General features: G+C 38.1%; 2 protein-coding genes across 2 annotated transcripts; one reads left to right on the forward strand and one right to left on the reverse strand.

The window, feature by feature from the left end:
* Positions 1–1,806: 1,806 nt before the first annotated feature.
* Positions 1,807–26,189, reverse strand: LOC121431227. The gene is made up of 8 exons (XM_041628739.1): positions 25,998–26,189; positions 9,690–9,923; positions 8,616–8,696; positions 7,378–7,659; positions 6,912–6,995; positions 5,792–5,881; positions 4,247–4,343; positions 1,807–3,573 (listed from the first exon to the last, which is right to left on the reverse strand). The coding sequence occupies exons 1-8, from the start codon at positions 26,092–26,094 to the stop codon at positions 2,943–2,945; spliced, it is 1,596 nt and encodes a 531-aa protein (XP_041484673.1). The 5' UTR covers positions 26,095–26,189; the 3' UTR covers positions 1,807–2,942.
* Positions 17,568–19,759, forward strand: LOC121431228. Its single transcript, XM_041628740.1, has one exon. The coding sequence runs from the start codon at positions 18,476–18,478 to the stop codon at positions 19,670–19,672; it is 1,197 nt and encodes a 398-aa protein (XP_041484674.1). The 5' UTR covers positions 17,568–18,475; the 3' UTR covers positions 19,673–19,759.
* Positions 26,190–26,502: the final 313 nt, after the last annotated feature.

Below are 26,502 nucleotides of genomic sequence, written 5' to 3' on the forward strand. Positions count from 1 at the left end.
ATGTGTAAGGACGAATAAGACTCCTAATGTTATCCACTGCTTGTCCAAGTTCCGTATGCAGAAACGGACATCGCCACTGCGACCATGCCTTTTCGCATTTACCTGTGTACTAGGGCGGGGAAACTCTCTATCTATCTAGAACGCGCAAATTTCTTTGAAATTGCAAGTCGATTAAATCACAGTGGAGAGTTCAGAGGCTTTTGTCGGAAGTTGGTGACATCATTGGAATCTCTCGACTCTGGACAACGACATAATTGTTTGTCCGGTGCAAATCATCATATATGATCTGCTGCCCCAGTTCACCAACTTTCGACAATAGCCTTTCAGCTGTCGCCTGTGATTTGACTTGCATTTACAAAGGAAATCGATGCGCTGTAGAGAGTTTCACCGTAGTAAATGCGAAAATTAGAGTGTCAAAATTACACCGGACGGCGCGCGGCGTTGCGTGAGGATCCCACCAATCATTTTACACCACATCTAAATTTATGTAAAGATTTTGTTTGTTATATCACGACTTTTCAGTGTATAATCCAAAGGACACACGTCCTGATCACAGAACCGAAGGTTTTTTCAGTCATATAGCACATCGAATCTGACAATGAGCATGCCTGACATATCATCTGCTAGTAGCAAAGCTACATGTATTAGTATTATAAACTAAAATAGAATAGACCAGTGTTATGTAGTAGCACATGGGTGAATGTGCAAATCGATGTCTCTATACTGTCAGCTATTACTAACGAACGAAACGATTCACGTTTCTATTTTAAAAAATTGTAATTTTGGTAGAACGATTCGTTTAAATTCATTTACATACAAAGACCGAAATAAAAAAATGTATAATCATTGACATTGTTATACCACGATTACAGAGGAGACAAAGGACAAGTATAAGTGTTTTTTATGCAAATAGTAGTTTTAAGAATTTTATTTAGTCTTATATACACAACGATATTTCATATATAGATAGGCACTACACAAAAATCTAGAAATAAATCATTGAATAAAAAATTCATATAATGTTTGTCATTTAATGAAAATAATATGATATGCAATTGTCTCAACTCTCTACAGCTGCTCCGATATATATTTTTCAAACTGCCAAGCCTTGGTAAAATGATGTGGAGAGATAGAAGGAGAGAGAAAAATAGAGGGGGTGGGTGTTAGAAAGAGAGAGGGAGAGAGAGAGAGAGAATGAGTGGGAGGGGGAGGGAAAGGCAGAGACGATCGCAACGGTAATGTTTATTTTTAAGTTGTTAATAAAAAAAAGATAATCAAAAAGTTAGTGGTGATCATTGTGATTTTCGTGTTTATGATGATGATGATCTTGACGACGGAGGTGATGAAGTGTAGCTAGGTAAAGTAAGTGTATGTTCATCTGACGACACGTCCTTGAGATTGATGAAGCTTGCATATCTTCACCTTTTTTAAAAACCAAGAGGGTTTCAGTGGAAAGAAACTAATTTTGAGATAAACGCGTCAAAACGTTATCCTTTTTATATGAAAAGTGCGCAAAAGTTGAATTTGTAATGCCACAACAGTATACCGAAGGAATAGTTTGAAACCATGAACGGCTCGCAATTGTCGATAGAAATATGTTTTCAATCGATTTGGGCCTCTTGGGACAATTCGTGAACATATCTGGTTTAGTCATTTCCAGAGCTACCAAGTTTTACGCATTATGCGTGAGACTCAACCATTTTGGACTCTTGTTCATCACCTCAAATCTCTGTCTCACGCAACGATCACAGCCTATGCATATACATTGTACACAATGTCTGTGATCTCACCCAGATTCAAAGAAAATCTCACGCATAGCTGGTCTTTGAACTTGGCATCTCTGCATTTCCCTGTCTTTTCTTTCAAATTCATAAAAAAATGTCGTCATCTATGGAGTATAGTGAACGAGTGATGGGTAAAAAAACTCAACTTCAAATATTGGAAGAAGGAGCTATTAATTAAATCTTAAAGAATGGGCATTGCAAAGTATGGCGGACCAGTCACAGATTGAGGATCTCTTGCTGCAGTGCATGATGCGTATTTCAATGTTCAACCAGTATCGGCAATCGTTGGGCTATCGGGCACGGTGTAAATGCAAACTTCCAGAAGAAAAATGTCACGTTTACATTCGAGTTGTATTTGCTTCCATCTGGGCCCCGTCTCACATAATAGCTACGATTGATGAAAATGAGTTTGTTCAAAATATTTTCGATGATGCATAATCATACATTCATCATTTTTCTTGAAAGAAGTGTGCTTCTCTTTGTTTGCAAAGAACATTGTGCAAGATGCCTGTAGAAAAAAATAAGACATTGATGGATTTCCATATAGCTGAGGTTGATCTGATCAGTCGTAACTCTTTGGAAGACGAGGCCCAGAAACACACTCTATAAATATCACAGACTTTAATCTGAGTACAATGTAGAAATTATTTAGACGATATTCTTGCCCATGCTTATGGCAGAGAAAATGGGTCTTGGCAGTTCAAGTGACTTGTCGTTTCTTTACTTAACTCGTTCTTTCTTGAAGATTCAACTTTTCCGTTTGGCATGCTCATTGTAAAAAGTTTTAAAATGTCCAAGCCTCTTTTTATTAGATTGAACGAGAAAAAATAATGTTATATAGGAACAACCTAAGACTAAGACTTTCAATCAAGAGGCGTAGGGCTTATTCTTGAAAGACTGTCGACTTTCCGAAGATTCTCCACATTCGCAAACAATCCGAGTGCCTTCAAAAAATGAAATGATGTCATGAACAAGTTCTCATCAAGATTTTGATGTCTCCAGGATAAAGACCCTTCCTCATCTATAATTGTGAGAGTAGGCAAATCTAATTTTTGCATTACTGGGAAACGTCACATTTATATATCGAAATTATGCATGAAGTCCATAGGTACTCAATAAATAATTACTTATTACAATGTTCAAATATTCTTAACGGGGTTATGAGTCAGTTGATGTATAAAGTTCATTTTCAACCATGCAAGTCTCGTCAAAGCTGTCCTCTCGAACAACCTTTCGATGTTCTTTCTTCAGAGGTTTCGCATACATTTCATCAAGGTTCAAGCTCTCCTCGAGATCCCCGCCATTTTCTATGGTCGAATACCCGGTGTGGCTGGTCTCGGTTCCACCATCCCCATCGGGAATCCCCCGACCACCTCCGAGGTAGCTGTTTGGGTCGACTCGTAAGTCCTCGTCTTCAATCGTCTCATAACCCGTGTCTTTCCTCGGCACGCGCCGCGCCCTCTCCTTATGCGGCTTCGCGTAGAGATCGCGAATTGCCGGAGGAGTCATCGGCTTGCTTCGGCTTTCCGGAGCCGATGACGAACTTGCGGAAACCACGTCTGGGACGGTGCTGTACATTTCGGAATTCCTTTCGCCGTATGAAAACAGGTCGGCCTGCTCGTATGTATGGCTCCTAGGTGTGATAACTAACGGTGTACTCAGAGGAACATCCCCGTTTTCACAGTAACTGTTTGGCGTCGTTTCCGGGGTTTCTATTTCTTGAATGTCGAGGGTTATTTCTTCGTAAGGACGATTACTGGGCTTTCGTTTAGAATCAGGTGGTGATGACCTGTATCATTATGAAAGAGAGAGAGAGAGGGGGGGGGGGGGGGGGGGATGGAGATAAATCATTAAAAAAAGTTAAATTCATAACAGTCCTAAATCCCAACAATAAATACGCATATTATGTAAACCATATAGCCTATTAACAAACAGAACGTTCATGGCTTGACATGGCTTGTAGTGTTGCTATGCCAGGCAAGTTCGATGAAAACACATTTTCCCTATGGGTTGTATCTTGGGAATAATCATTATTCCCATGATACAACACATAGGGATAATGTGCTTTCATTGAACTTGCCTGGCCTAGCAACACTACACAATAAAGACTGTATCACATGGACAAATGAGAGTTCGTTTAGGCATGGAACGCCTCGTTCCTATAAGACCTAAGGAAATATACAACTGTGAATTCAGACATTCGATTTGTGGCTATGTTTTTTTTTTGCATGGTACTTTGGATATACACGGTACTCTGGAAACCAAAACGATATCCGTATTCTGGATGACTTTTTTGCCTAGTACTATTCCCAAAGCCATGAAATCGTAAGATGGCAATCGCAAGTCGTTGGTTCACCGATACGATGACACTAAATATGATAGATTTATCGATCGTACGATGATCGTTGCACATGCAAACTAGTCATAAGCTAACTTTAAAAGAATGTTTAATAATCCTATACCTTCTTCGCACGAGGAAGACGACTGCCAATACTAGGAAAACTGTAATAACTGATAATGAAATGACAACAGCTATACCGGAGGGCTGGTTGATGAAATCTGGACGAAAAGAAAAAAAAATGATCTAGAAATAATAATTAAGAGAGAGAAAAAAAAGGATTGTCAGTTGACTTAATGTTTTTTTTTTCGAAACGGAAGGGGATGGGTAGCAAGTGACGTTTCGCACTTTTCATAATAAAATTCTTTCAAACATATCCTATATGTTTTTAATAAATAGCCGGGTAATAATAGCAGGGCCCGCTGGGAGAACAGTTTTCGGAACTGAAGTGGCTACCCTGGGTAAATATACCTTTATTATTATTATTATTATTATTATTATAATAAATAATTCCGTTCATCATCACAATACTGGTTCAAGTAAAAAAGATTATTGTCCCAAGGTTAAAACACAAATTATCCTAAAGTCATTAAGACACTATGGCCCACGCATTTGGAATAATCTTTCCGATGAAATTAAGTACTAAACAACAATTACGTCATGTATATCCAAGTAAAAAATATATAAATGAATATGCAAAATTATTTGTTTTCTTTCTCCTTGCCGAAATCTCATACATTTACCTTCCCAGACTCCCTGTATTTTGGTGGTATTTGTTGATGCTGCGTGTACATTTATTCATTCAATGTTGTTATTATGTAGGCCTAATGGTACTTAATTTCATTTACTGGGAACTACTACTCACAGGTTTTTATAAACTTTTCTGTAATTTCCATTTTTCTCTTATATCATTTGTCATTCCCTGTTCTATTTATAAATGAATTGAACTAGACTTAGCTGAACTGAACACATTCGGCGGGTGTGACTTATTGCATAATCTAATTCGGGGGACCGGCCATGCATGGACAACACCCAGACAATGAAATAGATTACTAAATAGTTCAATCCTCAAACACTTCAAAGTAAAAATTAAACCGAGTTAATAAAAAAATCAACAGCCGGTATAGCTTCATGTATAAACCAAGATTATACTATCACCCTTTTCATAGTTTGCAAGTTTCACTAGACCGTAGTTATGATTTTTGAGAAGTTCACTACCAGGTAATTTTGGCATGTATGTTATCTTATTACTGCTCTACTCGACTAGCTGTTTTCCTAGAGACAAAGTCTTATAGGCCTATCTATCGAAAGTATACACCAATTCCCCCCTCACAATAAAAATCATGCCCAAGGAAAAAAAAAGAGAAAATGAATAAAAGTTAAGAGAGATTATAATATTCTCTGCATAATATGTCCAAATCTAACACAGAATTGGATTTTTGTGATAAAAAAATGTCGAGCCTTTTTTTTAGCTTGCTTTGTTTGCTCGCACCTCATCATAAATTTTTGCCCCATACGCCATTATGTCGCCCCCTCAAAGTTGCTGGCTCATTACGCCACTGCCTGAGAGTGATCTGTTTAAATCTCCTTGCTGAGAGCAAACTAAAAAGGAGAATGATGATTGCGGACACATTAAAAGAGAGGGGAGCGTGCGTGCGTTCATACGTACTTCCTTCCTTTGCCACCATCCTGACCGTCACCGCGGGGGTGCTTGGGTAACCATATGTGACTTCCGGTTGTGTACGGTTGTATCCAGTGTCTTCAGTAGGTCCGTGGAGGCACGATCATCGGGCAATTTTGGAGATTGGACAGAGACAAACAACGTAAAAATAAAGCAGCACTCTTATGAATAATACAGAAAGCTTCTCTCAAAGTAATCATGAACAGAAGGCCTATGGGTGTAAGAGGTGGGGGGGGGGGGGGGACTATGGACCCTAAAGCCATTTTAAAGGAATTTCTCAATGCCACCTGGAGAAAATAAAACACCATGGGTTTAAACAAAAGAAAGTGTATCATTTTGTGTCCCTCCCTGCACTATCAAAAGGTCCGTGTGTATGTGTGAGTTTTTATTTATTTATTTTTTTTTTTTTGGGGGGGGGGGTCGAACGGGATTTGATTTAATTTTGGTTGTCAGGGGCTTCTTTACGAAGTGAGCTCCTTTCCCATCTTAGACTTACCACTGGTTTTTATTAATCCCACAACTACCAATCCTGAAATTTAAATTTAAATCTTTCAAAACTATTCAACAGATATAATGGAATGGTTCAACATTAAACATATCATTCGTATATTTATATATATTTAAGTTTTTAATGAAAATAACAATAATATTCCGCATTTACATAGCGTTTAATACATCGGAACGACGCATCTATAAGCGCTTTACAGACTTATTATTACCCCGGTCATCGGATCCTTGCATGCCCGCATACAATGTATGCACCTTCTCCACTCCCTGGGGAGCATTCCAACAAGAGTTCCAAGACTCAATTGCTAGGCATACTACATATAGGCTTTCACATCCTGCCGGGTACCCATTTAACACCTGGGTCGAGCGTGGCAAAGTGTGGATTAACGCCTTGCCAAAGGACGCTAGGCCATGGTGGGATTCGAACACACGACCCTCTGATTACAAGGCGAGAGTCAGAACCGCTACACCACGGCGCTTCCACAGCGCTTCCACGGCGCTTGGGCGAGAAATTTATTGAATAAATCATGAAGAATCACAACATTTATACATAGAATTTACTTGAAACAATAGTTTTTTTTTATAAGCCTAGAATATTCACCTTTCGTCGTGGTCCGTTTGTTTTGATAAAATGACGTCAGAGTTGTTATTGGACGACTTGTAGGCCTTGGTCTATCACTCGCAACTGCACAATCATGATAATGAAATCAACACATATATTCATAGATATGAATTACCTTCGATGATATTTTTGAACATGTATTATAATACAAACTATTAAAAAAATAACCGAGCAAAATCATGAACTATCTTAGATGTGACATCAATAATATTATTCGTTTTGGTTGTGAAAATATTTGTACTTTGGATGAGAAATGTATTGCACTTATTGTAGGTGATTATACACACCTGAAATTGATTTCAAGATTATGATTATGAAACTATTTTTTCGTTGATTTTTCGTATCGAATATTCACAAAACGTTTAATATGTATTTATTCAGGGTTTGATATTGTAGAAAGCAATATGATCAGATAATATTTTTACAAGCCAAGTACAACGCTTACCTTTGAAAACAGCGAGTGCCTCGTATCCTCCACAGCTTTCTGAAGGAGCTCCCCCACACGGATAATGACATTGCGAATCACTTATTCTCCCGTACCTCGAGTAATCGGCACCCTCAGTCCCGCAAGTACACTTTGTCCCGAACTTCAACCCCGCGTACACGAATCCATTTCTGATACAGAAATCCACACATCGAGAACGCGTCATAACCAGGTCGGCTACGACTACTCCCGTCAAAACCGGATCGGTGAACCGGTCGGTAAAACAGCCCATGTATCCGCTATCTGGTGGTCGTAAGGTGAAAGGACATTGCTCATTTAATATTCTATTATGAGAGTGGTGTTGGCTCAGTCGGTAACGCGTCTCCCCATCGAACCAAAGATCGTGGGTTCGAGTCCACCCCGGGCGAATGACTGAAGCCAGTGCGTTGTGTGAAAACGTCTCTCCCATGTTTCATAGATGCAGGCTATGTTACAATGGAAAACACTCCGTCCCTCGGATAGGACGTTGAATGGAGGCCCCATGTAGAGGAGAGTCACCACCTTTGCACGTTAAGAACCCACTATACTATTCGTATAGGAGTAGGGGAAAACCCCCGGTGTAGTGGTCCACCTGCATCCCCCCCAATCAGTTATATCGGGAGGAGAGACCTGCAGGTCATAGTGGTTCAGTTCCCTTTTCGCCTCCCAGGCACAGGTGACGCCAAACAAATAATAATAATTATAAATTATACATAAAGCAATCATAAAAAACATAGAAGAGGACATGGTATGGGTATCAATTTACATTTTCAATTCTATTTTATCTTATTTGCACGTAGCACTGAATGAGTAGAGTATCCTGGATGATACCTGTAACTAGCGAGGACGATGGTATTGGGGTAAATGTAAAATAGACAGTAGACAGTCAAAAAAATATTGTTTTGGTTGATCTAACATGTCCGACCCCCCCCCCCATAAAACAAGAAGGCCGAACACATTTGAAGTAGAAATTGAAATCTGAATCTGACCTGAGAACCATATCCAGGGGAAATTTTGGGACTCATAATTATGACCATAATCTAAACTATGCTTTCTACCTTTACGAGAAGAATGGAGAAGGGATAGAGATGGATAGGCAGGGGAAGGGAGAGAGAAAGAGAGAGAGAGGGGGGGGGGGGAGTGAGAAACAGGGAGACAGCGACAAAGACAGAGCAAAGCAGGCAAGAGGGGAGGGAGGATACAGTAAGTTTTAAATTTACCCCGTCTGTAGCATACAGCACCGGCTACCTGTCGAGATGCACATACGGTTTCGGTGTAGGAACAGTTATTTAGATGATATTCTGAAATTGAATAAAAAAAAGTAGCAAGCAGTAGCAATTCAGATATGTTATCCAAAAAGACAAAGAGAGGATAAGTATACAAATAATGCACATATGTGAGTGCATCGGTCATGTCGGTAGGTTCTGTGAGCATAAGGTAACTATGGAAATGTTTAAACGCAGCCGAGTGGGTTTAGACTAGTTTCTATAGTTACAGCATGCTCACTAGTCCTACCGATGAACAACAACAACAAAAAAAACCTGTGCATCATTTGTTTTATAAAATGGTGGATTTATTTTGGTGAAAAATCATTTTTTTATACAACCATGCCTAACTTTACCGACGAATGGCTAGTCATGCATCCCGTAAATTTGCCATGCATAGGTAATTACCGGACGCAAGGCAAATTTACCGGAGCATGGCTGGCCATGCGTCGGTAATTACTTATGCATGATCTTCATTCTATAGGATTACATATGAAACATGCGAAAAACACGCCTTATGATTCAGTCACATTTGCGAAACAATCCTAGACCGGCATATGGTATTTTGCAATTGACATACCAACGGTCGTTTTGGAGTCGGTTTCGTTGGTGTGACTGTATCGTGTATATACACTCAGAAAATGGCTGCGTAGTAATTCATCCAATGTGTGTGTGGGGGGGGGGGGGTGCTTGTTTGTTGGGTAAATATTTGGCGAAAGGCATGCTTCATAGGCAAGTTTTCATATGACATTGAGTAATTTATACGGCAACACAGCCGCACATTCTTGATCCTGCACATTTTAAGTGTATTGTAACAGTAAAATATAGTCTCTTATATCATCTTATATACAAAAACAGTTAAACGGCAACACAACATTTATCAACAATCTTGATCCAGTTCACTTTTTTGTCACAGTAGTATATAGTCTTTATCATCTTATGCAAAAATACACACATTTTAAAAGGTTAATATTTCCCCTGCTGTTTTTATTCAGACAGGAAAAAATGTGTTAAGGGGGATTGCTTTACCATTCCCAGAGCAATGGAACGCGGTCGTAGACATCGGGTAATTGCCTGCCGGGTACGGACTGCTCGTCAAAGCCCTGTTAGCACCAGGATAACCGAGTTGCCGGCAAATCACGATGACATCCAGAATATCGAATTCGCTGCTTCCGCATATTATTTGCCAGTTGTATAGATCAGTAGTGATCTCAACGCTCCCTTCATGCGCTCCATTTCCATTCCCATTCTCAAGACGAACATCTAAAAAGTGAGAGAGAGGGAGAGAGAGAAAAAAAAATGTACATATCGATCACCTCACAAAATCAGAATCAAGCACACTTAATCAAATGAATTGAAATTGGACTAGAAAAACACCTAAATGTGTGTTTGAATGCCCTACATGGTTGTTATAACTTTAGAAACATGAACTTAGATTTGTTTTCTTGTCATAATTTCGATTTGTACGTGACGCGTTCAACAATTCCAATCACTCGTCCCCTATTTGATGTTGTAGCTTAGCGATGGACGGTATGAGTATGATGCGGTATGATGTATAGAGTGAGTGATAAGCGACGATATTGTGAAGTAATCATGACACTATGAATTGCTTTTAGTACCTGTCTATGTTTCCACGCTGTACGTGTCATATTTCCTTTCGTGTCCACACTGAGGATTTTTATTTCATTTTCATCGGTTGATAGTGTTTTTGGCAAATCCGTCAATTTTGAATATCATTGCATATTTGCATTCGTCCTTAGAACATCCAAGATTTTTTTCGTGGTTTATTTTAAAACACTCATGCACTCACAAAAAAAACTTAATGTGTTTGGATTTTTTTCATTTTGAAAAGGAAGAGCGAGATGATATCATGTTAGATTGTGACACGGCAATTGATCCTGCGACATTTACGAAGGTCTGAATATCTCAGAGGGTATTGGGTTAGAGCAAAGATTTGCACGGTTGAATGAATGTAATATTCGAAACATTAACAGTTGTATAGGACTACTGCTTTTCTTTATCGGATAACGAACTATTTAATTCGTCAGGGCCAATATTTTGCACCCTTTTTTCGATTTGCGCATCATCGTCCCTAAGCCTTGGTTTCAGGCCCTTTCAATAATAATCGCGAAAAACGACCCGTGTGAACATGGCCTTGTCATCGGGGAAGGCGGATCGCGAGATTCTTCCTAGCGGGTTTCTGATATCACCCTATCACTTCCTGTCAAGAAAACCTTTGTAATCTGTAACCCTTTCGTCTTCCTCTGACACATTCATATCTGTATCCCGAACATTGATCACCCAAACCCATCAACAAAAAATTTGGATTAACAAAAGCATGATATACAAGCGAGGCAGTCAAGGCCGTATGAGGTCCGCGTAAGCCCCGCGCGCTTACGGAAAGATTTCGACATCCCGCTCGCAAGTTCACCAACAACAAAGAATTCGAATTGAGCGTAAGCGTGACCGAGCTATTAGGTATTATGACGCCTTAGTTGGGATCATGCTCCTACGTTACTCATACCCTGCGTCATGATGACATCATGATGACATCACACCTGGCTCGGGTCGTCGAGTGATGTTCTCAAGTGTAAGAACTCGAAGTGGATTTTGGGGGCAATCTTGGAAGATAGGGTGCATATAGACCGGCAAAGTCATTCTGCTACCTATCGAGAATGCGTGGATAAAATTGTCTTGATGGATCTAATTTTGTATACATGTTTTAAATTTGCTTTTCAATGCCCCAATACAACAACAACAACAACTACAAAGAACCAAACAATAGAATCGGATTCGTTCGGACACACAGAGGGAGGGGGGGGGGGTCTTTTTATACTTTTTTCAGGTTCACAATTTTTGTCTGCTCCACACATTCCTTGATCATTTTAGAGGAATGTGTGTTACCAATCATTTATAAATGGTTTACGTTTATCTTACCATATTCCTGGGGAAATATATCAACATCCGATGATTGTCAAATGTATCCGGTATTCTGTATTCGTGCGTTTTGTCTGGAAACTGCAATTACTAATGCAACAATAATTGATCCGATGACAACTTGGATAGATTTTATATCACATCATTATCATGACTTTGTTATAGTCGAGTGGTTTCCAGGTTTAAAGGGGAAATCAAACCTTGGTCACGAAATGGTATGTGAGAGAGGATGTAATAAGAAAAACAGAATGGTAAAATTTTAACAGAAATTGGACAAGAAATAAGAGTTTAATGTAAGATTTAAAGCCGGACTGAGACTTGTTTGTTTGTTTTATTTATTTACATACGGTAAAAAACCTGCTATCAGCCGTCAGGATGTTTTTCAGCAAGTCCGTAGAACATACGTACAATAATATAAAAATAACAAAAACAAATTTATACAAGAGTGAATAATAAAAGCAAAGTGACATTAAAATAACATTGAGAATAACTATTCTCAATACGGTTAAGTAAATCATGACAACTTCCCCCAATTAGCTTTGCGCTCAACTTTACAGGGATTTGTAACTAAGCTCATCCACTGGGTGCATAAACATCCTAATTAACGAAAGCTATCTTTCGAAGTAAAACCATTGAAATATGGGTGAGAATTCCTTTCTTAAAACCTTTGAAAATGACATTTTGTCAATCGAGTCTATTAACATGATTGATGGAAAGTTAGTTACTGCATAACAATGTTGCCAATTTGGAAACACCGTAGGCCAATGGCAATAGACCGTATACGTAGAGATTACAAGTTTCTACAACTTCAAACACTTTTATTGTAAGTTTGAATTACGATATTAAAGGGGAAGTTCACCCTGACAAAAAGTTTATTGTAAAAATAGCAGAAAAAATAATAAAAAATATTGACGAAGGTTTGAGAAATATTCATCAAATAATTAAAAAGTTATTAGAATTTCAATTATTTGATTTGTGACGTCATATGCGAGCAGCATTCCTACATAGCGAATGGTAATAAAATCAATGAATTGTCATTTTCTCAAAAAATTCAAAATGTTTTTCTCTGTACCTTTTGTATATCAATAGACAAATCATTTCACACCCGATCATGAATAGAAAACATAATTAAGTCATCAGGAACCATAAAAAAATTGAAATTCATGCATTTTATATTACATAACACATGGGGCAGCTGCTCGTTTATCACAAATCCAAAACTTTTAACTCTAATAACTTTCTTATTCTTTAACGGATTTTCCTCAAACCTTCACCAATAATTTTTACTATTTTTTCTGCTATTTTTACAACAAAGATTTTATCAGAGGTGATCTTCCCCTTTAAGTAACGTTCTTACTGTTTGTCCGATATGATATTTATGCACCTGCACCCTTACGTTAAGATAGAATTAGTTATCATCGTTTTCTTTGGTTGCCACACAGTCAAACTAAGCTTATAGTGGCAATCCCTGCAACCTTCTAATAATCGATATGTTTTAAAAGAAAATGCAATTTTTTCTATGATTTGCTTGTCAATTATGTTTATATTATTATTGTATTTTCTTTGTTAATGTGTTTATGAAAAAGTGTTACAAAAACCAATGAATGAAATGAAATGATATCGTTAAAACTTCGACTATCGGTTTGTCTGACTTTTCCTTTTCCTCTTAAAGCAAATTTCCATTCAGATTGGATTTCCTTTTAACCAACACATGGTGGCATTTTAACATTACACATTAGAAATGTTTGATACTCGTCAAGAATTTAGAAAAGCTCGACCTAATATGCCTTCCAAGAACGTACAGAGAACCAAAAACCAATCCAAACCTTAAAGCCCCAGAAATAATGTAAAGAAGTAATGGAGAATGATGGAAGCACGAGAAGATTATGTTTATGATGATTATGAAAATGTGATTGTATCAATAGTGAATTCATTTTAAAGAACAAGGTAACCTCAACAAAGAGTTAATTTGACTAAAAAAAAGAAAAGGTCAAAAAGCATAACAATGAAAATTTCATTGAAATCGGATATGAAATAAGAAAGTTATGACATTTAACAAATTCTCTTAATTTCACAATACAGTTATTGCAGAACGGTATGCAATTAAGGGAACTGATGATTTCACCCACTCACTATCTCTTTTGTCTCTTATTATATGAAATATGAAATATTTCATATCATAATTTTCTCCAAGTCATGTAAAACAAAGTTCTATTCCTCCCTGAACTTGTTGAATTACCATTGTTTTACCATTATGTAGTTCAGTCAAGCGCGTCCTTATTATCAAATTTATCAACAAAAATAAATAGTGAGTGATATCATCGACTCTCACATGTTCCTATCACTGAGTTCTGCATCTAAATGTTTCGTGAAAAATAAGCGAAATTTTGAAATGTCATAACTCTCTTATTTCTACATACGATTCAGCGTTATGCTTGTTTGATTTCCTGTTAGTTGATCGAAATCAACATTTTTCTTGGGAGGACTTGACTTTTAACACAATTTTATACTGTTTTCAAACTCAATCGAAAAGGTGAAGACAAATTAATGGATCTTGCTCGGTGATTTAACAGAAACTTGAAAGTCACAATTTTTGTTCATTTCATGAAAAATTACACTTTCGTATAAGGCAGAAACAGAACAGATTCATATCAAGACATCCGAGAAGGAATTTTGTTAGATGTTTGAAAAAGGGTGCTAACATTTGTATTCTTAGAAATCCGTATGGCCAAATTTCAACTGTCATCTCGTCTGGATCGAACAAGCGTTGTTTGAAACTTAGTCTCCCATGTCTGCATGCACAGACCCTGCTTGAAATTTCAATCAACAAGAGGGTCTTCACACAAGACTAGCACAGATACGACAAACTGAACAAAGATCTATATTTGAAACTATTGTCTGGAGAGGGGAACAAAATATCGATGTTAATTGCGAGTAAGATTGAATATTTCATTTATTTATTTTTTTAAAGAAAAATCAGCTACTCGGCCTGTTATCTGTAATAAAAAAATCTTAACACAGGACGGCGCGGAAGTATAAAAAGATAACAGTAACTGGCCAAATAATCATTGAAGTTTGGAAATGAGTAATAAACCAAGCAGCCAGCGACGTTGTTTGATGCTCAGTGAATAGGACAAATTAATGATAAACGAAATTAAATCGAATAGTCAACGTGGTTGATTTTTTTAGAGAAATAACCCTTTCATCAGTCATCATTGCTCTCAATGAGATATTCTTTCTTCTTCTTCGTCTTCCTCATTTATTCTTTTCTTCTTCTTCTTTTCTCTTTTTTCTTGTTATCCAGTGTCAACCACAGTGTGTAGCAATGGGAAAACCTAGAACACTGCATGACGAGTATAATTTATGTGGATTTGGTTCATTTTGACAGTGTCGATTATTTTTATCACCTTTTCACTGTGTAAAAGCACTATTGTGTACATCACTGGCGTAAATCCGGTCCAAGCTCGTGGGGGGGGGGGGGCATAGCAATATACTGACCAAAAATTTAAAATGATGGGGACTCCCTACACCAAGGGTTATGTATTTATTACATTTTATTTTTGACTCTTGTTATTTCATTAGGTTGAATTATAGTCTGTGTTCAGATTTTCCCTGAATTGATATTTCCTTCCTTTTCATAATCATGTTTATCGTGATCTTTTTATCTTGTCTTGTCCTGTCTTGTCTCGTCTTCATATTCTTGTCCTTACCTCTTCCTCGTTCTTTCTGGCGCTTTTCCGTCTCATGTGCAATATTTCATATATATATATATTTCATGGCTGAGGCCTCACAGTGTGACCGACCCTGCATCAGGCCCGACCAGGGCCTCGTCTTACAAAAAGCTCCGATTGATCAAATCAATCTTAACTATATGAAAACCCATCCATTCCATATTTTATTATACCGGAAAGTTGTACAATCTCCTAATTAAACAAAGATAATCTCACTGAATCTGATCAAGAGAACGATGAATGTATGAATATACATCATATCTAGAACACAATTTGAACAAACAATTTGCATGTTAGATATTGACGTTGCTGGCCTTAGTCTCATCTAAACCTTTGTCGTTCCCTCTTTTTCTTTCTGCTACATACTCAAGTACAAGTCTGTTACCGATTTATTTATTTTTAGATTTCCAGGGGAGATCCGCACTTTACAATAATTGCTTTTAGTGGACCCCTCCCCCGTCATTGCCATTTCCATAGTCCATAGCTCTCTTTGATTAATACCTTTTCTTTAAAATGTAAATCCATTAACTTGCATCTGATTTGTATCATCTGAACATGTAAAAAAGAACTAAATTGATAAATATTTCCATTCGCAATTACTGTTTTTTCTTTAAAATGTCAATCCGTTATTTTTGTTTGTCTTATGTATATGACGTTATGCCATGTTTACATGAAAACGAAACAAACAAATGAATTGAAAATGATTTTCACTCATAATTCTCTTTTGCCTTTCTTTCAAATTTCAATCATTTAATCTGATTTACATTACTTTGTATTATGTTTACATGGAAACTAATAAAAATAATTGACTTGCAAATGTCTTCCTTTCATAATTTCATACTGCTTAATCAATCTCATTAAGTTTGTACCACTTTGTACTATACGATTACATGAAAATAGAATAAAGAACGGAATGAAGAGTACACATCTCTAAAATTCTTTATGATAATGTAATCATCGAATCCATTAGCAGAAGGGCCCTTTGAAAACCTACAGGAAAGTGCTTCTCCATCTCTTCAACACCCTGAAGAGGCTTAGGATGCAGTCGAACAATAAACTTAAGAAATCGGAGCTGTTTTCAATTAGTAAAATTGATTTTCTTCTCATATCTACATCTTAGCTCATTAGGCTATAATACGACGAATATTTTCGTTTGTACGTCAACCATGTCAACAGCTTTGACTCCTTTCGCTTTTATAAGGGTATTGCTCGTCGTGACACTCTTCATAATGTTTTGCAGGTTCTGAAGGAGAAACCGAAGCTTAGACAACATCATCTACTTGCATTATAAGAGGTAATCATTTCTATTAAACCTTAGACTACTGGATTGTACTATTCACTTTGGCTTTGTATACACAGCAAACACTGTGGTGTTAACCGGTGTACATAGATGACCACACCAGTTATTTTGCACCGGTGTTAAATTGGTGGTGTTAGCTTTACACCTATAGGTGTTATTACAACACCTTTTGTTGTTACATTTACACTCTTTGGTGTTATGTTTAATATCTAGGGTGTAATTTGAACACCTCAGGGTGTGGTCCTCTATTAACACCAATTCACCGCAGTTTTTACAATGTATGGACGACCAGGATTCTGTAAACTGTTAAAAATACTAGTAATTTCACTAAGAAAAATCGTATATTTGCAAGATGTTTACCTTTTAAAAACAGACGACACAATGCTTTAACAAACCAAACGTATTTATGCAGTGATATACAACGTAGAATTACAAGTTGGATGCAAAAAAGTAAAATATGATGTTTTTAAACATACCAACGAACTACCGTGTTTTTACGTTGATTGCAGTGCACCTATCGTTTTTTGTTAGTTAACAGCTATTTTAATGTTATACGAATATCGTTTTTTTTTTTTTACAGTTTTCCAATTTTCTGTGTGTACTTTAACAGCCCGTCGTAATTTAAAATTTCATACCAGTTTGTGAGTCCAGTCTGCCCGTAATAATGACTACTGCGTTTACAGTTTTAATTTTAACATCATTTGCAACGGGCTTTACCTGTTATTAATATTGAAAAGGTTCACATATCTCACGTGTGGAGCGTTGTGACCCAGTGGATTAGTCTCCGGACTTTGAAACAGAGGGTAGTGTGTTCAAATCCCAGCCATGGCGTAGTTTATATTACTTGGGTTGCTGCACTCAACCCAGGTGAATTGAATGGGTACCTGGCAGGAATTTATTCCTTGAAATGCCGAGCGCGTAAAAGCTGCTTGAGCTATATACAGCCAGGGTAATCCAAGTCGTTTTGGAAGCGCATAAAGACGTTATTCATGTGTTATGCGCTATACAAGAACTGACTATTATTATTTTTTATTATTATCTCTAGTATTAATTTCTTAAGTTAAGAATATTGACAAAAAATATCAACGGTTTGACCGAGTCCCATTTCATGTATGAAATATCATGTAAGATTCTGCAAAGAATTTGTTCTTGATACAAGTTGTTCGGTACATCCAAGCTGTTTTTATAAGCCTAGTTTTGCAGACATCTCTAATTTCACAATTCGTATTTTCTTTGCAGTCTTCGCAACCGGATGTGAAGTCATCAAAATGATAAGCTTCTAATTTGCATTGGTGATCAATGATAGATCAGACTGTAATGAACAAGAAAGTAAGACGTTGACCTAAATGCATGCTTGTTGATAATAATAGCGGCATATTTACCCAGGGTAGCCACTTCAGTTCCGAAAACTGTTCTCCCAGCGGGCCCTGCTGTTATTACCCCGGCTTTAGCACGGCTACCTTGGTCGGGCGATCGTCATTAGACACTACGGCCACAATTACCAACAATAACATCTTCATCGTCCGAGCCATCACCTCACCCAGCATCGTCATCTCAACCACTCCGCGGCGTTATTTTCATTATCCTCGCTACGGCTGGCATAATTTCGTACATCTATAGCCTCTCAAGATTTGAGCGCAAATCATGAATATAAAATGAGCAACGTCATTGATCCATCATCATCATCATCATCATCGCCTTCGTCGTTGCCCTCCCCGTCATAAGATTCCCCTTCATCGTTCTAATTCATTGCAATCCTTGATATTCGTTAATCCTCACGATCAGCAACCGGATCGCTTTTAAATTCATCGATACTGATCACTCTTTAATCAAGATTCCCTTTCAATATGGATCTTTACTATATTGTTTCAACACTCATGCACTCAATCGTCATCATTGTCGGCATTCCTGGAAATCTATTAATGATAACCGTATATTCGCGAAGAAAACGAACACCATATTCGATTTTTGTCATCGGGTTAGCGATCATCGATGCGTTTCTTTGCATTACCATCAGCCCCGTGCGGATTTATCATTACTTCACATTTGGGCGGAGGGTGGGTGGTGCCTTTTGCGCCTTCCATGGTTTAACATTCTTCCTTGAGACGAATTCGTCGAGTTTCCTATCGGCTCTGCTCTCATTTAACCGTTACGTGTCCGTGTGTAAACCACACCAGCGGATCTCCAAACGGACTTCGGCTGTATCAGCTGCCGGTGCATTTGGATTCTCGCTTGCGATGAGCGCACCGGCAATTTGGACGGTGAAACCGTTTGACAATCCGGGCCGCGGATCTTACTGTGCCGTCCCCTTGCAACTTAGGCATACAATGAGAGCTTTTTTTTATTTTCTATTCTCCATCAATGCCCTGGCTGCCGTATTCACGTTGGTGGCATGTGCTTTTGTCATAAAACGAATAAGACGACTTGGAAAAGTTGGTGGGAGAATGCCGGTGACAAGAAAAGACGTCACCAGGAAACTGCCAAATATGCGTCCAGGAAGCAACACCAAGCGCCAATGCGTGGAACTGATTTCTATATCGGCATCGGTTGCAGACCCTTCGCCAGATATAGGCCTAAGCCTACCAAGTACATCACTGGCATCATCTGCAAACATACCACCGGGCTCCATTATGAAGCCCTCGACCGTAATACGGAGGAACAGCGAACCGTCTACCACATTTAAAACGTCATCCTCGCAAGATCCGTTATCGGCCAGGGGTCGACGACAAGAGAAACCCCGTGCCCGTATCGGTCATCGGGTCAATAACAAGGCCACCCGGATTCACCTCGCCGTGATTGGAACCTATCTAGTAATGTGGCTTGCCAACATCTATGCCCTGATCATGAGCTTAAAACAGGGCTTCAGCTACCGTTCTATCCCATGGTTCATCAGGTTAATGGGCCGTGCATGTGCACTCAACAGAATCTGTCACTTCGTGATCGCGTTCGCGTTCCATAAAGACTTTAGGGAGGAGTGTCGACAAGTCATCACCGAAAATTGGTTAACTCGATTCCTAAGCCGTAACAACTCCAATCAAATATAGGTATTAGTGCAGATAGCACCCTGTCGAGTACAGAATTTGCCTCCGCTTGGGAAACGTATTGCCCCAAACTAGCCCAGTAGCCTAATTTGGCTCCGTGTGGGAAAGTATTGCCCCAAGCTTAATTGCGTAACTAGATTATTAAATGTTATCTTGAAATACTGTCTTTTTAGCCAAGTGACATGAACAATCGTGTGTTAAGGAACACAAATGATGAATCAAATTCATGACATTTTTTTTCTTGGAGCATCTTGTTTGATGATAATGTTTGCATGAAGCTGCTCTTCATAAACTTTCGCCCCAGTTTTTATCGACATCGGACCAAACCGGATGTGATTCGGGGTGGTCCAGGAAAAGATCCATGTAGACGGCATCCGTGGAGACCATGGAGGTCCGTGTACGTCCGGGAGGCAGACACAGCAGATTTGAGAAGTCAAACATATGCGGCGTCATCCTGTGGACTGCTCTGTTGGCAGAGCAATCGAGGATATACGGTCCGTGTAGCTGCCATGCTGGTCTGAGCGTGTAGCGGCCCTGCTGGTCCTTGTAGCTACCGGGAATGTCTTTGAAGATGCCCTGCTGTCCTTGTAGATAGCTGCCGTGTTGGTCAGTGCTGACGTCATGATGGTCAGTGTTGACGCCTTGCTCTGCCCGAATAGACCCTCTAGGTCCGTGTACATGCACCGTGTGGATGCCCTATAGACATCGCGTAGATAACATCTAACACAGTCATCAGTGCTCGTCGAGATCAAGCGGGGATAAAACTATCCCAGAACCTCTCGGATCACGTCCGCATGATCAATGGAGGACTGCCGTGTAGATCCTTGATGGATCGTGTTTATATCTGACTTTTATGATGTGACGTAAGTCCCAGATTTAATCACGAATCCTCCAGGATCCCCCACGGCAATCGCCAGATCATGCCAGCATGATCCGAGTAGGTTCGCTATAATAGCTTCGCCCCGGATTGTTCGAGCATCGACAAGCGTTGTTGATTGAACACAAGGATCTACACGGACCATGTCGGCAGAGCAGGGTGTCTACACAGACCTACACGACTGCCAAACGAACCAGCAAGGCAGCTACAAGGTCCAATACGTCAGCTACACGCATTGGCGGCGGAAGCCAAAAAATTTAGGGGGTGTCCACCTGAAATTTTTAGATGGACACATGTAAAAAATTGGACAAGCGCCCCCCCAAAAAAAGGTCAGCTACCTAAATTTTAGGGGGGGGGGACAACACACGTTTCAGGGGGGTCCACGTGAAAATTGACAAGCAAAAAAAAAAAAAAAAAAAAAAAGGTTGTCAAAAAAAATTTGTGTCCCCACCTAAAATTTAGGGGGGGGGGACACGTCCCCCCCCGCTTCCGCCGCCTATGGCTACACGTACGGTCCAATACGTCAGCTACATGAACCAATTATGGCAGCTATACATTGACCAACTAGGATTGCTTTGCCAACACGGCAGTCCATGGACGACACCGGATGTTTTTATGGATAAATTGATAAATAAATGAAGTATGTACCAGGAAAAAAACGGAATGTATTATGGATAAGAGGTGAAAACAATGAATGAACTCGTTACCATGGTTACGTTTACACTGTGAGAGATGGACGCTCAATCCCGCGCTCAACGTGATTTTTCTCACCGTGATTTAACGACATAATTATGTGCACCTACTATATTAGTGACAACATACATCAGCAACTACCAAGGCGTATCTGAACATTTGCAAATAAACGGTTTTCCTGGTTTTTTGTTAGCTGATGTCCTGTATCGTCTGTAAACATGCTACAGATTTGGATCAGCCAGATTTTTGGAAGCAGACGACTTTTATAATGATCACTCCCTACGAATTTCAAGTTTTGAAAAGGGGAAGCGAGAAAGAGGGAAAATGAAATTGATTTTCGGCTATTGTAACTTGCATAGCCTTATCTGTTATTTGACTGACATTATTTCTTTAGTTATTTACTGATATTTCTTAAGATATTTTTACATCGATCGAGACTTGAAAAAGTAACATAACATTACAAAGTCAAATATATCAAAAATTATGTCAATCATAATTTCATCAAAAAAGAGAAGGAAAGATGAATTCGCATTTACTTAAGTAGCTACAGAAATAAAACCGACTTTGCCAAAAGTATAAAGACAAAGAACGGAGGGGCTTGCCGAGAAAAGTTATGCTTATACATGTTGTATGAAAGGCAAGGCCCTGAGACCTCAGTAAGTTCACTGGCGGAAATCGGGCTGAGCACGGGGGGGGGGGGGGGGAATGATAGCAATATAATGACCTGAAATTCCCAAATTTGGTGGACATCCCCACACCAAGGGCTAGTTGTACGGAGTATAGTCGTATACATAATACTACTATATTTTGGATAAAGGTCTCTAATGAGTCTTTCGATCGTCGTATTGTAATTTGTTGTGATAATTCATAAAGTAATGAATTACAGTTAATATAAACATGCGAGCGAGTTAATATTTCGGCAGTTGGAAGACAGAAATGTGTGAAAAAAGATCTATCAAGTTGTGTGTAATTATCACATCAAGGGCAATGTATGCGACTAGGTATACAATGGTATATTCTATAAATATGTGTTAAACTCCTTCAGTTAACGGCCCATCACAATTTTTCGATGACTGTGATAGAATATGAAATAGGTCTAATGAATTACAGTCAACTTAAAATGCGAGAGAACAAAGCGAGCTAGCAGATTTTCGAAAGTTTCAGGACAGAATCCCCTTTCAAGGTGCGTGTAATAAATGCAGAATTGCAGCGATTGAGTGAAGTGAGGGAGCCTCGAAAATGTTGCTTCAGTCCTTTAAGATAATATACCTATATTACGACTAACTTAAACTTTAAATGATAAGGAAAAGAGATATAAAGAGAAAATAAGGATTAAACAGTCCAGATTACTGTATGTTCAATGAAAACTCATTTTCTGACTGGTGTCATGTAAAATTAAGATTATCACATGCCACAATACGATATAACTTCTAACGTGAAAATAGCACAATGATGCATACTAAAAGGAAAATATTGTAGAAAGGAAAGATTATAAATAATCTTTAAGATTATATTGGGAGGTGATGCAACATAAAATAAAAAAATGAACAAACTCATGTTCGAAATATTTATTGGATTGTCATGGAATTTATTATAATTTGAAATATCCTATAAACGGATGAAATTGTAAAGTGTATTGGAAATATTGCTGTCCTTACTTGCATCTGGGTTTCATTAACGGCATTGACTTGTCTATTTCATCAATGTTCATCGTACACTTAACTTTAAGTACCTGCATTTTCAAACAAAATAATGACCCCCCTCGCTTCCACAATATGCAAGGATGTGCCCCCGTTTCACGCCAGTGTATTCAAAAGATATTTAGATTGGTTTATGATCTAAGTGTTCCATATATAAAAGCCATTAGTATCATATTTTGGGCCATCCAAACAAGCCTGATGAGCTTTCATTTGGTCCACCATTATTTTGAAATGTATTTGTTTATTGCTTTGTATATATTTTAATTTTGTGGAAATAAATGAAGTGAAATGAAACTAGAGTTCATAAATGGATGTAATTACTTAGCATACTCTAACGATGCAGCAGATATAGCGTAGGGATGTTTGGCCAATTTAAGCACTTTGACTGCATTAATTTCAAATACGAATTCCGCGCATTAACAGTGGTCATTCGATGAATAAGAATAAAATATCGTAAAATATAATGAAAAACGGGGGGGGGGGGTGATTGTATATGCCTCCCCACTCTATGAAGGGGGGGGGGGTATATTTCCCACATCCCCCTGGGATTTACGACCGTGGTGCACAATATCTATATTTTGTAGACCTCTGCATTCTTTTCCCCTATTACCCCCCCCCATTTCCCCTCGTTTGCTCGGAGGTATATCGATCTCCGCACCGCCCATATACAAATTACTCAGATTCAATTCATTTATTTACTTAAAACTGTCCGACAATTAACTTTAGACGAAAACAATGAAATTGAAAATAGTTATTTATACAGTCGTGCATGTTTTAGCCCCTCGATCATTGTCGATGTGTAATGCAATTGAATTAACTTAATACTGGCACAAAGCCACCGGCCAAGACAGCTGGGGATCTTTTCTATTTTGTTGTCTACAGTCCCGGATGTATATATTTTGATATCATATTAACATTGGGGATCAACAATGACTTGTATTGCCATGATCGCAGGCTATCTTTGGAAATATGAAGTGTGAAAATGTCGAAGTGTGTGAGGGAAAACTGAGTGAGAGGAATAGCAAAGGGAGAAATGGATGAGAGGAAGGGGAAACACAAATTGACAAGGAGAGAGAAAGAACAAGAGGGAGAGAGAGAGAGAGGGGGAGGGGGGGGGGGTAAGAGAGATTTAGAAAGAGATTGAGAGAGACAGAGATAATCAGATGAGGCAAGGACTAGATAATGTGTAACTGATAAAAAAAAATACTGGATATATTATACAGAAAAGAAGAGCGCGGCTAATCCTTTCTATCTCTTTCGCTTTGCTCCCTCTCATCAATAGGCGCATGATCTCATTCATCAAACGCAACTTTTGTCCCTCCAACGAAAAAAACAACAACGTAAATCCATGTCAAACACCCCGGTATCTTCCTTTTAATGACTTCATAATTACAATCTATAATTTTTAATTCTCATGCTTTGAGGCTCATTCTAGCAACGGACTTGAAAATATCGCTGGCAATCTTAATTTCCACTATATTTTGAAATAAACCCATGATTAACGGGGAGCTTATAGCGGCTCAAGCGTTGGCCTGCATGCAGCACTATAAGATCACTGTAGAAAAAGCAATTATTTTCGGGATTGAACTTGGAGAATCGAGTCAGAAGGCCACACATCCGTTCAAAATTCCTTTGGAATTAAGTCACTAGGCAATCTGTCATATCTTGCCTTTTCTTTTATTCATATTTCGGTTTAGATAATGTTACCAGACGGACAATGACGCATGCATAAAAAACAAAATTGTAACTTATGATTCACCAAGAAAAACAACGATATAAATATGGCGATGAACAAAGGATCTTTTGGTTATTAATCAGAATTATTTATCGCCGCAAAAAAATCTTGTCTCATTTCCGGTAGCTTGTCTAACCCTAAATAGTCCAGCAATAAAATGAAATAATGTTTATTCCAAAATAGACAATTTCCCATTTCTTCAATGATTTCTTTTTTTTAATTTTCAATTCTGAACGCATAATAATTGTTTTCTAAGGACATAAAAAAATATCATAATTTCACATTGTTTTTCTCTCGTGGAAAAAGATAATCACCAATAACAATAATCTTTTTATTAGAAAATTCAATTGAAGTTTGAAATTAGCACTACTCTCTGTTAATAAAAAAATTGATACACTTAAAAAACACACAGACACAACCCACACTTAAAATGGCATAAAATGCACTCAGGTAGATATAGAATTGTTGACCCTGCAAACTTGTTAAATTTTATCTTTGTTATTTTCTTGTTCATTGCATTCCTGGATGAAGTCGTAAACAATCTTTAGAACCATATGATTCCAAAAAGCTGAATGCCAAGTGTTGTTTTCAATTACAAAAGTAAATAGAAAAATAATAGAACAAATTGAGTGAGGGATGACTCCTAATAACACGCATACATAATGCAGATATATATCATATATAATTCAAAAATAGAATGTGTCTCGACCATAAATTTCGGAAGTAATAACAACATGAACAAGTAGTATGTAGCAGTAGTAGTAGTAGTAGTAGTAGTAGTAGTACTACTACTACTACTACTACTACTACTACTACTACTACTACTACTACTACTACTACGTGTGCACCGATAAACGGTTGCCTGGCCAAAATACTCCTCAGGGAGTGGAGATAGTGTACTTTATGTGTGGACCAGTGATGGATCCTATGACCTGGGTAACGGCTGGGTAATAATAATTACAATGTAAAGCGCTAGGAACCAATCTATGAAGGGTTCTATAATGTGAATATTACTACTACTTCTACTACTACTACTACTACTACTACTACTACTACTACTACTACTACTACTACTACTACTACTACTACTACTACTACTACTACTACTAATACTACTACTACTACTACTACTACTACTACTACTACTACTATTACTACTACTGTTACTACTACTACTACTACTACTACTACTACTACTACTACTACTACTACTACTATATACTATACTACTTTACTATAACTACTATACTAACTTTCGATATTTTCGGTCATGCACCTGAAAAATGAACAACTGATAAAGAAATATAAAAATATTATACTCACTGACAAATCCATGCACATCTTTGGAAAATAAAATCAGAAGTATATTCCAAATGATATAATTTCTCCACTCTATCTGTTGAATACACACTCGCACCATGTTGGCTAATTAGGCCTAACGCTTTTCGAAGCGAAATGTCTCCGAGCAGTAGAAAATAACTCGCTGTAATTGTTGCTTGCTCGCAATGACAGTTCATCGGCTCAAACAGCGGAAAGATATGACACGACGTATAAAAACACGGTTCTACGCATGCCTGATTTTTTGACGTTTTGCAAGCCCCCCCCCCTCTTCCGAGTTCCCTACGATCTTAACCATTCATGTTAAGCTTTTTCCTTATTATTTGTACATCTCTTTCACTAATAAAATGAGGGATGATAAGGCATTTATTCCTCCTTAATTAAGAAAAACTTTTATTATTTTTTTTTCTTACTTTTTTCTGATCTTGTTTTCCCTTTCCCTTTTTGTCTGTTCATTACACTGTAAAGAGGAATAAGGCCCTCGAGATTA

Source organism: Lytechinus variegatus, chromosome 17, assembly GCF_018143015.1.
Source record: "Lytechinus variegatus isolate NC3 chromosome 17, Lvar_3.0, whole genome shotgun sequence".
In the NCBI taxonomy this organism is placed as follows: Eukaryota; Metazoa; Echinodermata; class Echinoidea; order Temnopleuroida; family Toxopneustidae; genus Lytechinus; species Lytechinus variegatus.

What these genes read in the sequence shown, in the direction of transcription:
- LOC121431228 (XM_041628740.1), top strand. Translation starts at nt 18,476, where the DNA reads ATGGATCTTTACTATATTGTTTCAACACTCATGCACTCAATCGTCATC.
- LOC121431227 (XM_041628739.1), bottom strand. Translation starts at nt 26,094, where the DNA reads ATGGTGCGAGTGTGTATTCAACAGATAGAGTGGAGAAATTATATCATT. An exon ending in AGATGTGCATGGATTTGTCA is followed by an intron (nt 9,924 to 25,997) that starts GTGAGTATAATA and finishes CTCACTTTTTAG; the next exon opens with ATGTTCGTCTTGAGAATGGG. An exon ending in GTTCCATTGCTCTGGGAATG is followed by an intron (nt 8,697 to 9,689) that starts GTAAAGCAATCC and finishes ATTCAATTTCAG; the next exon opens with AATATCATCTAAATAACTGT.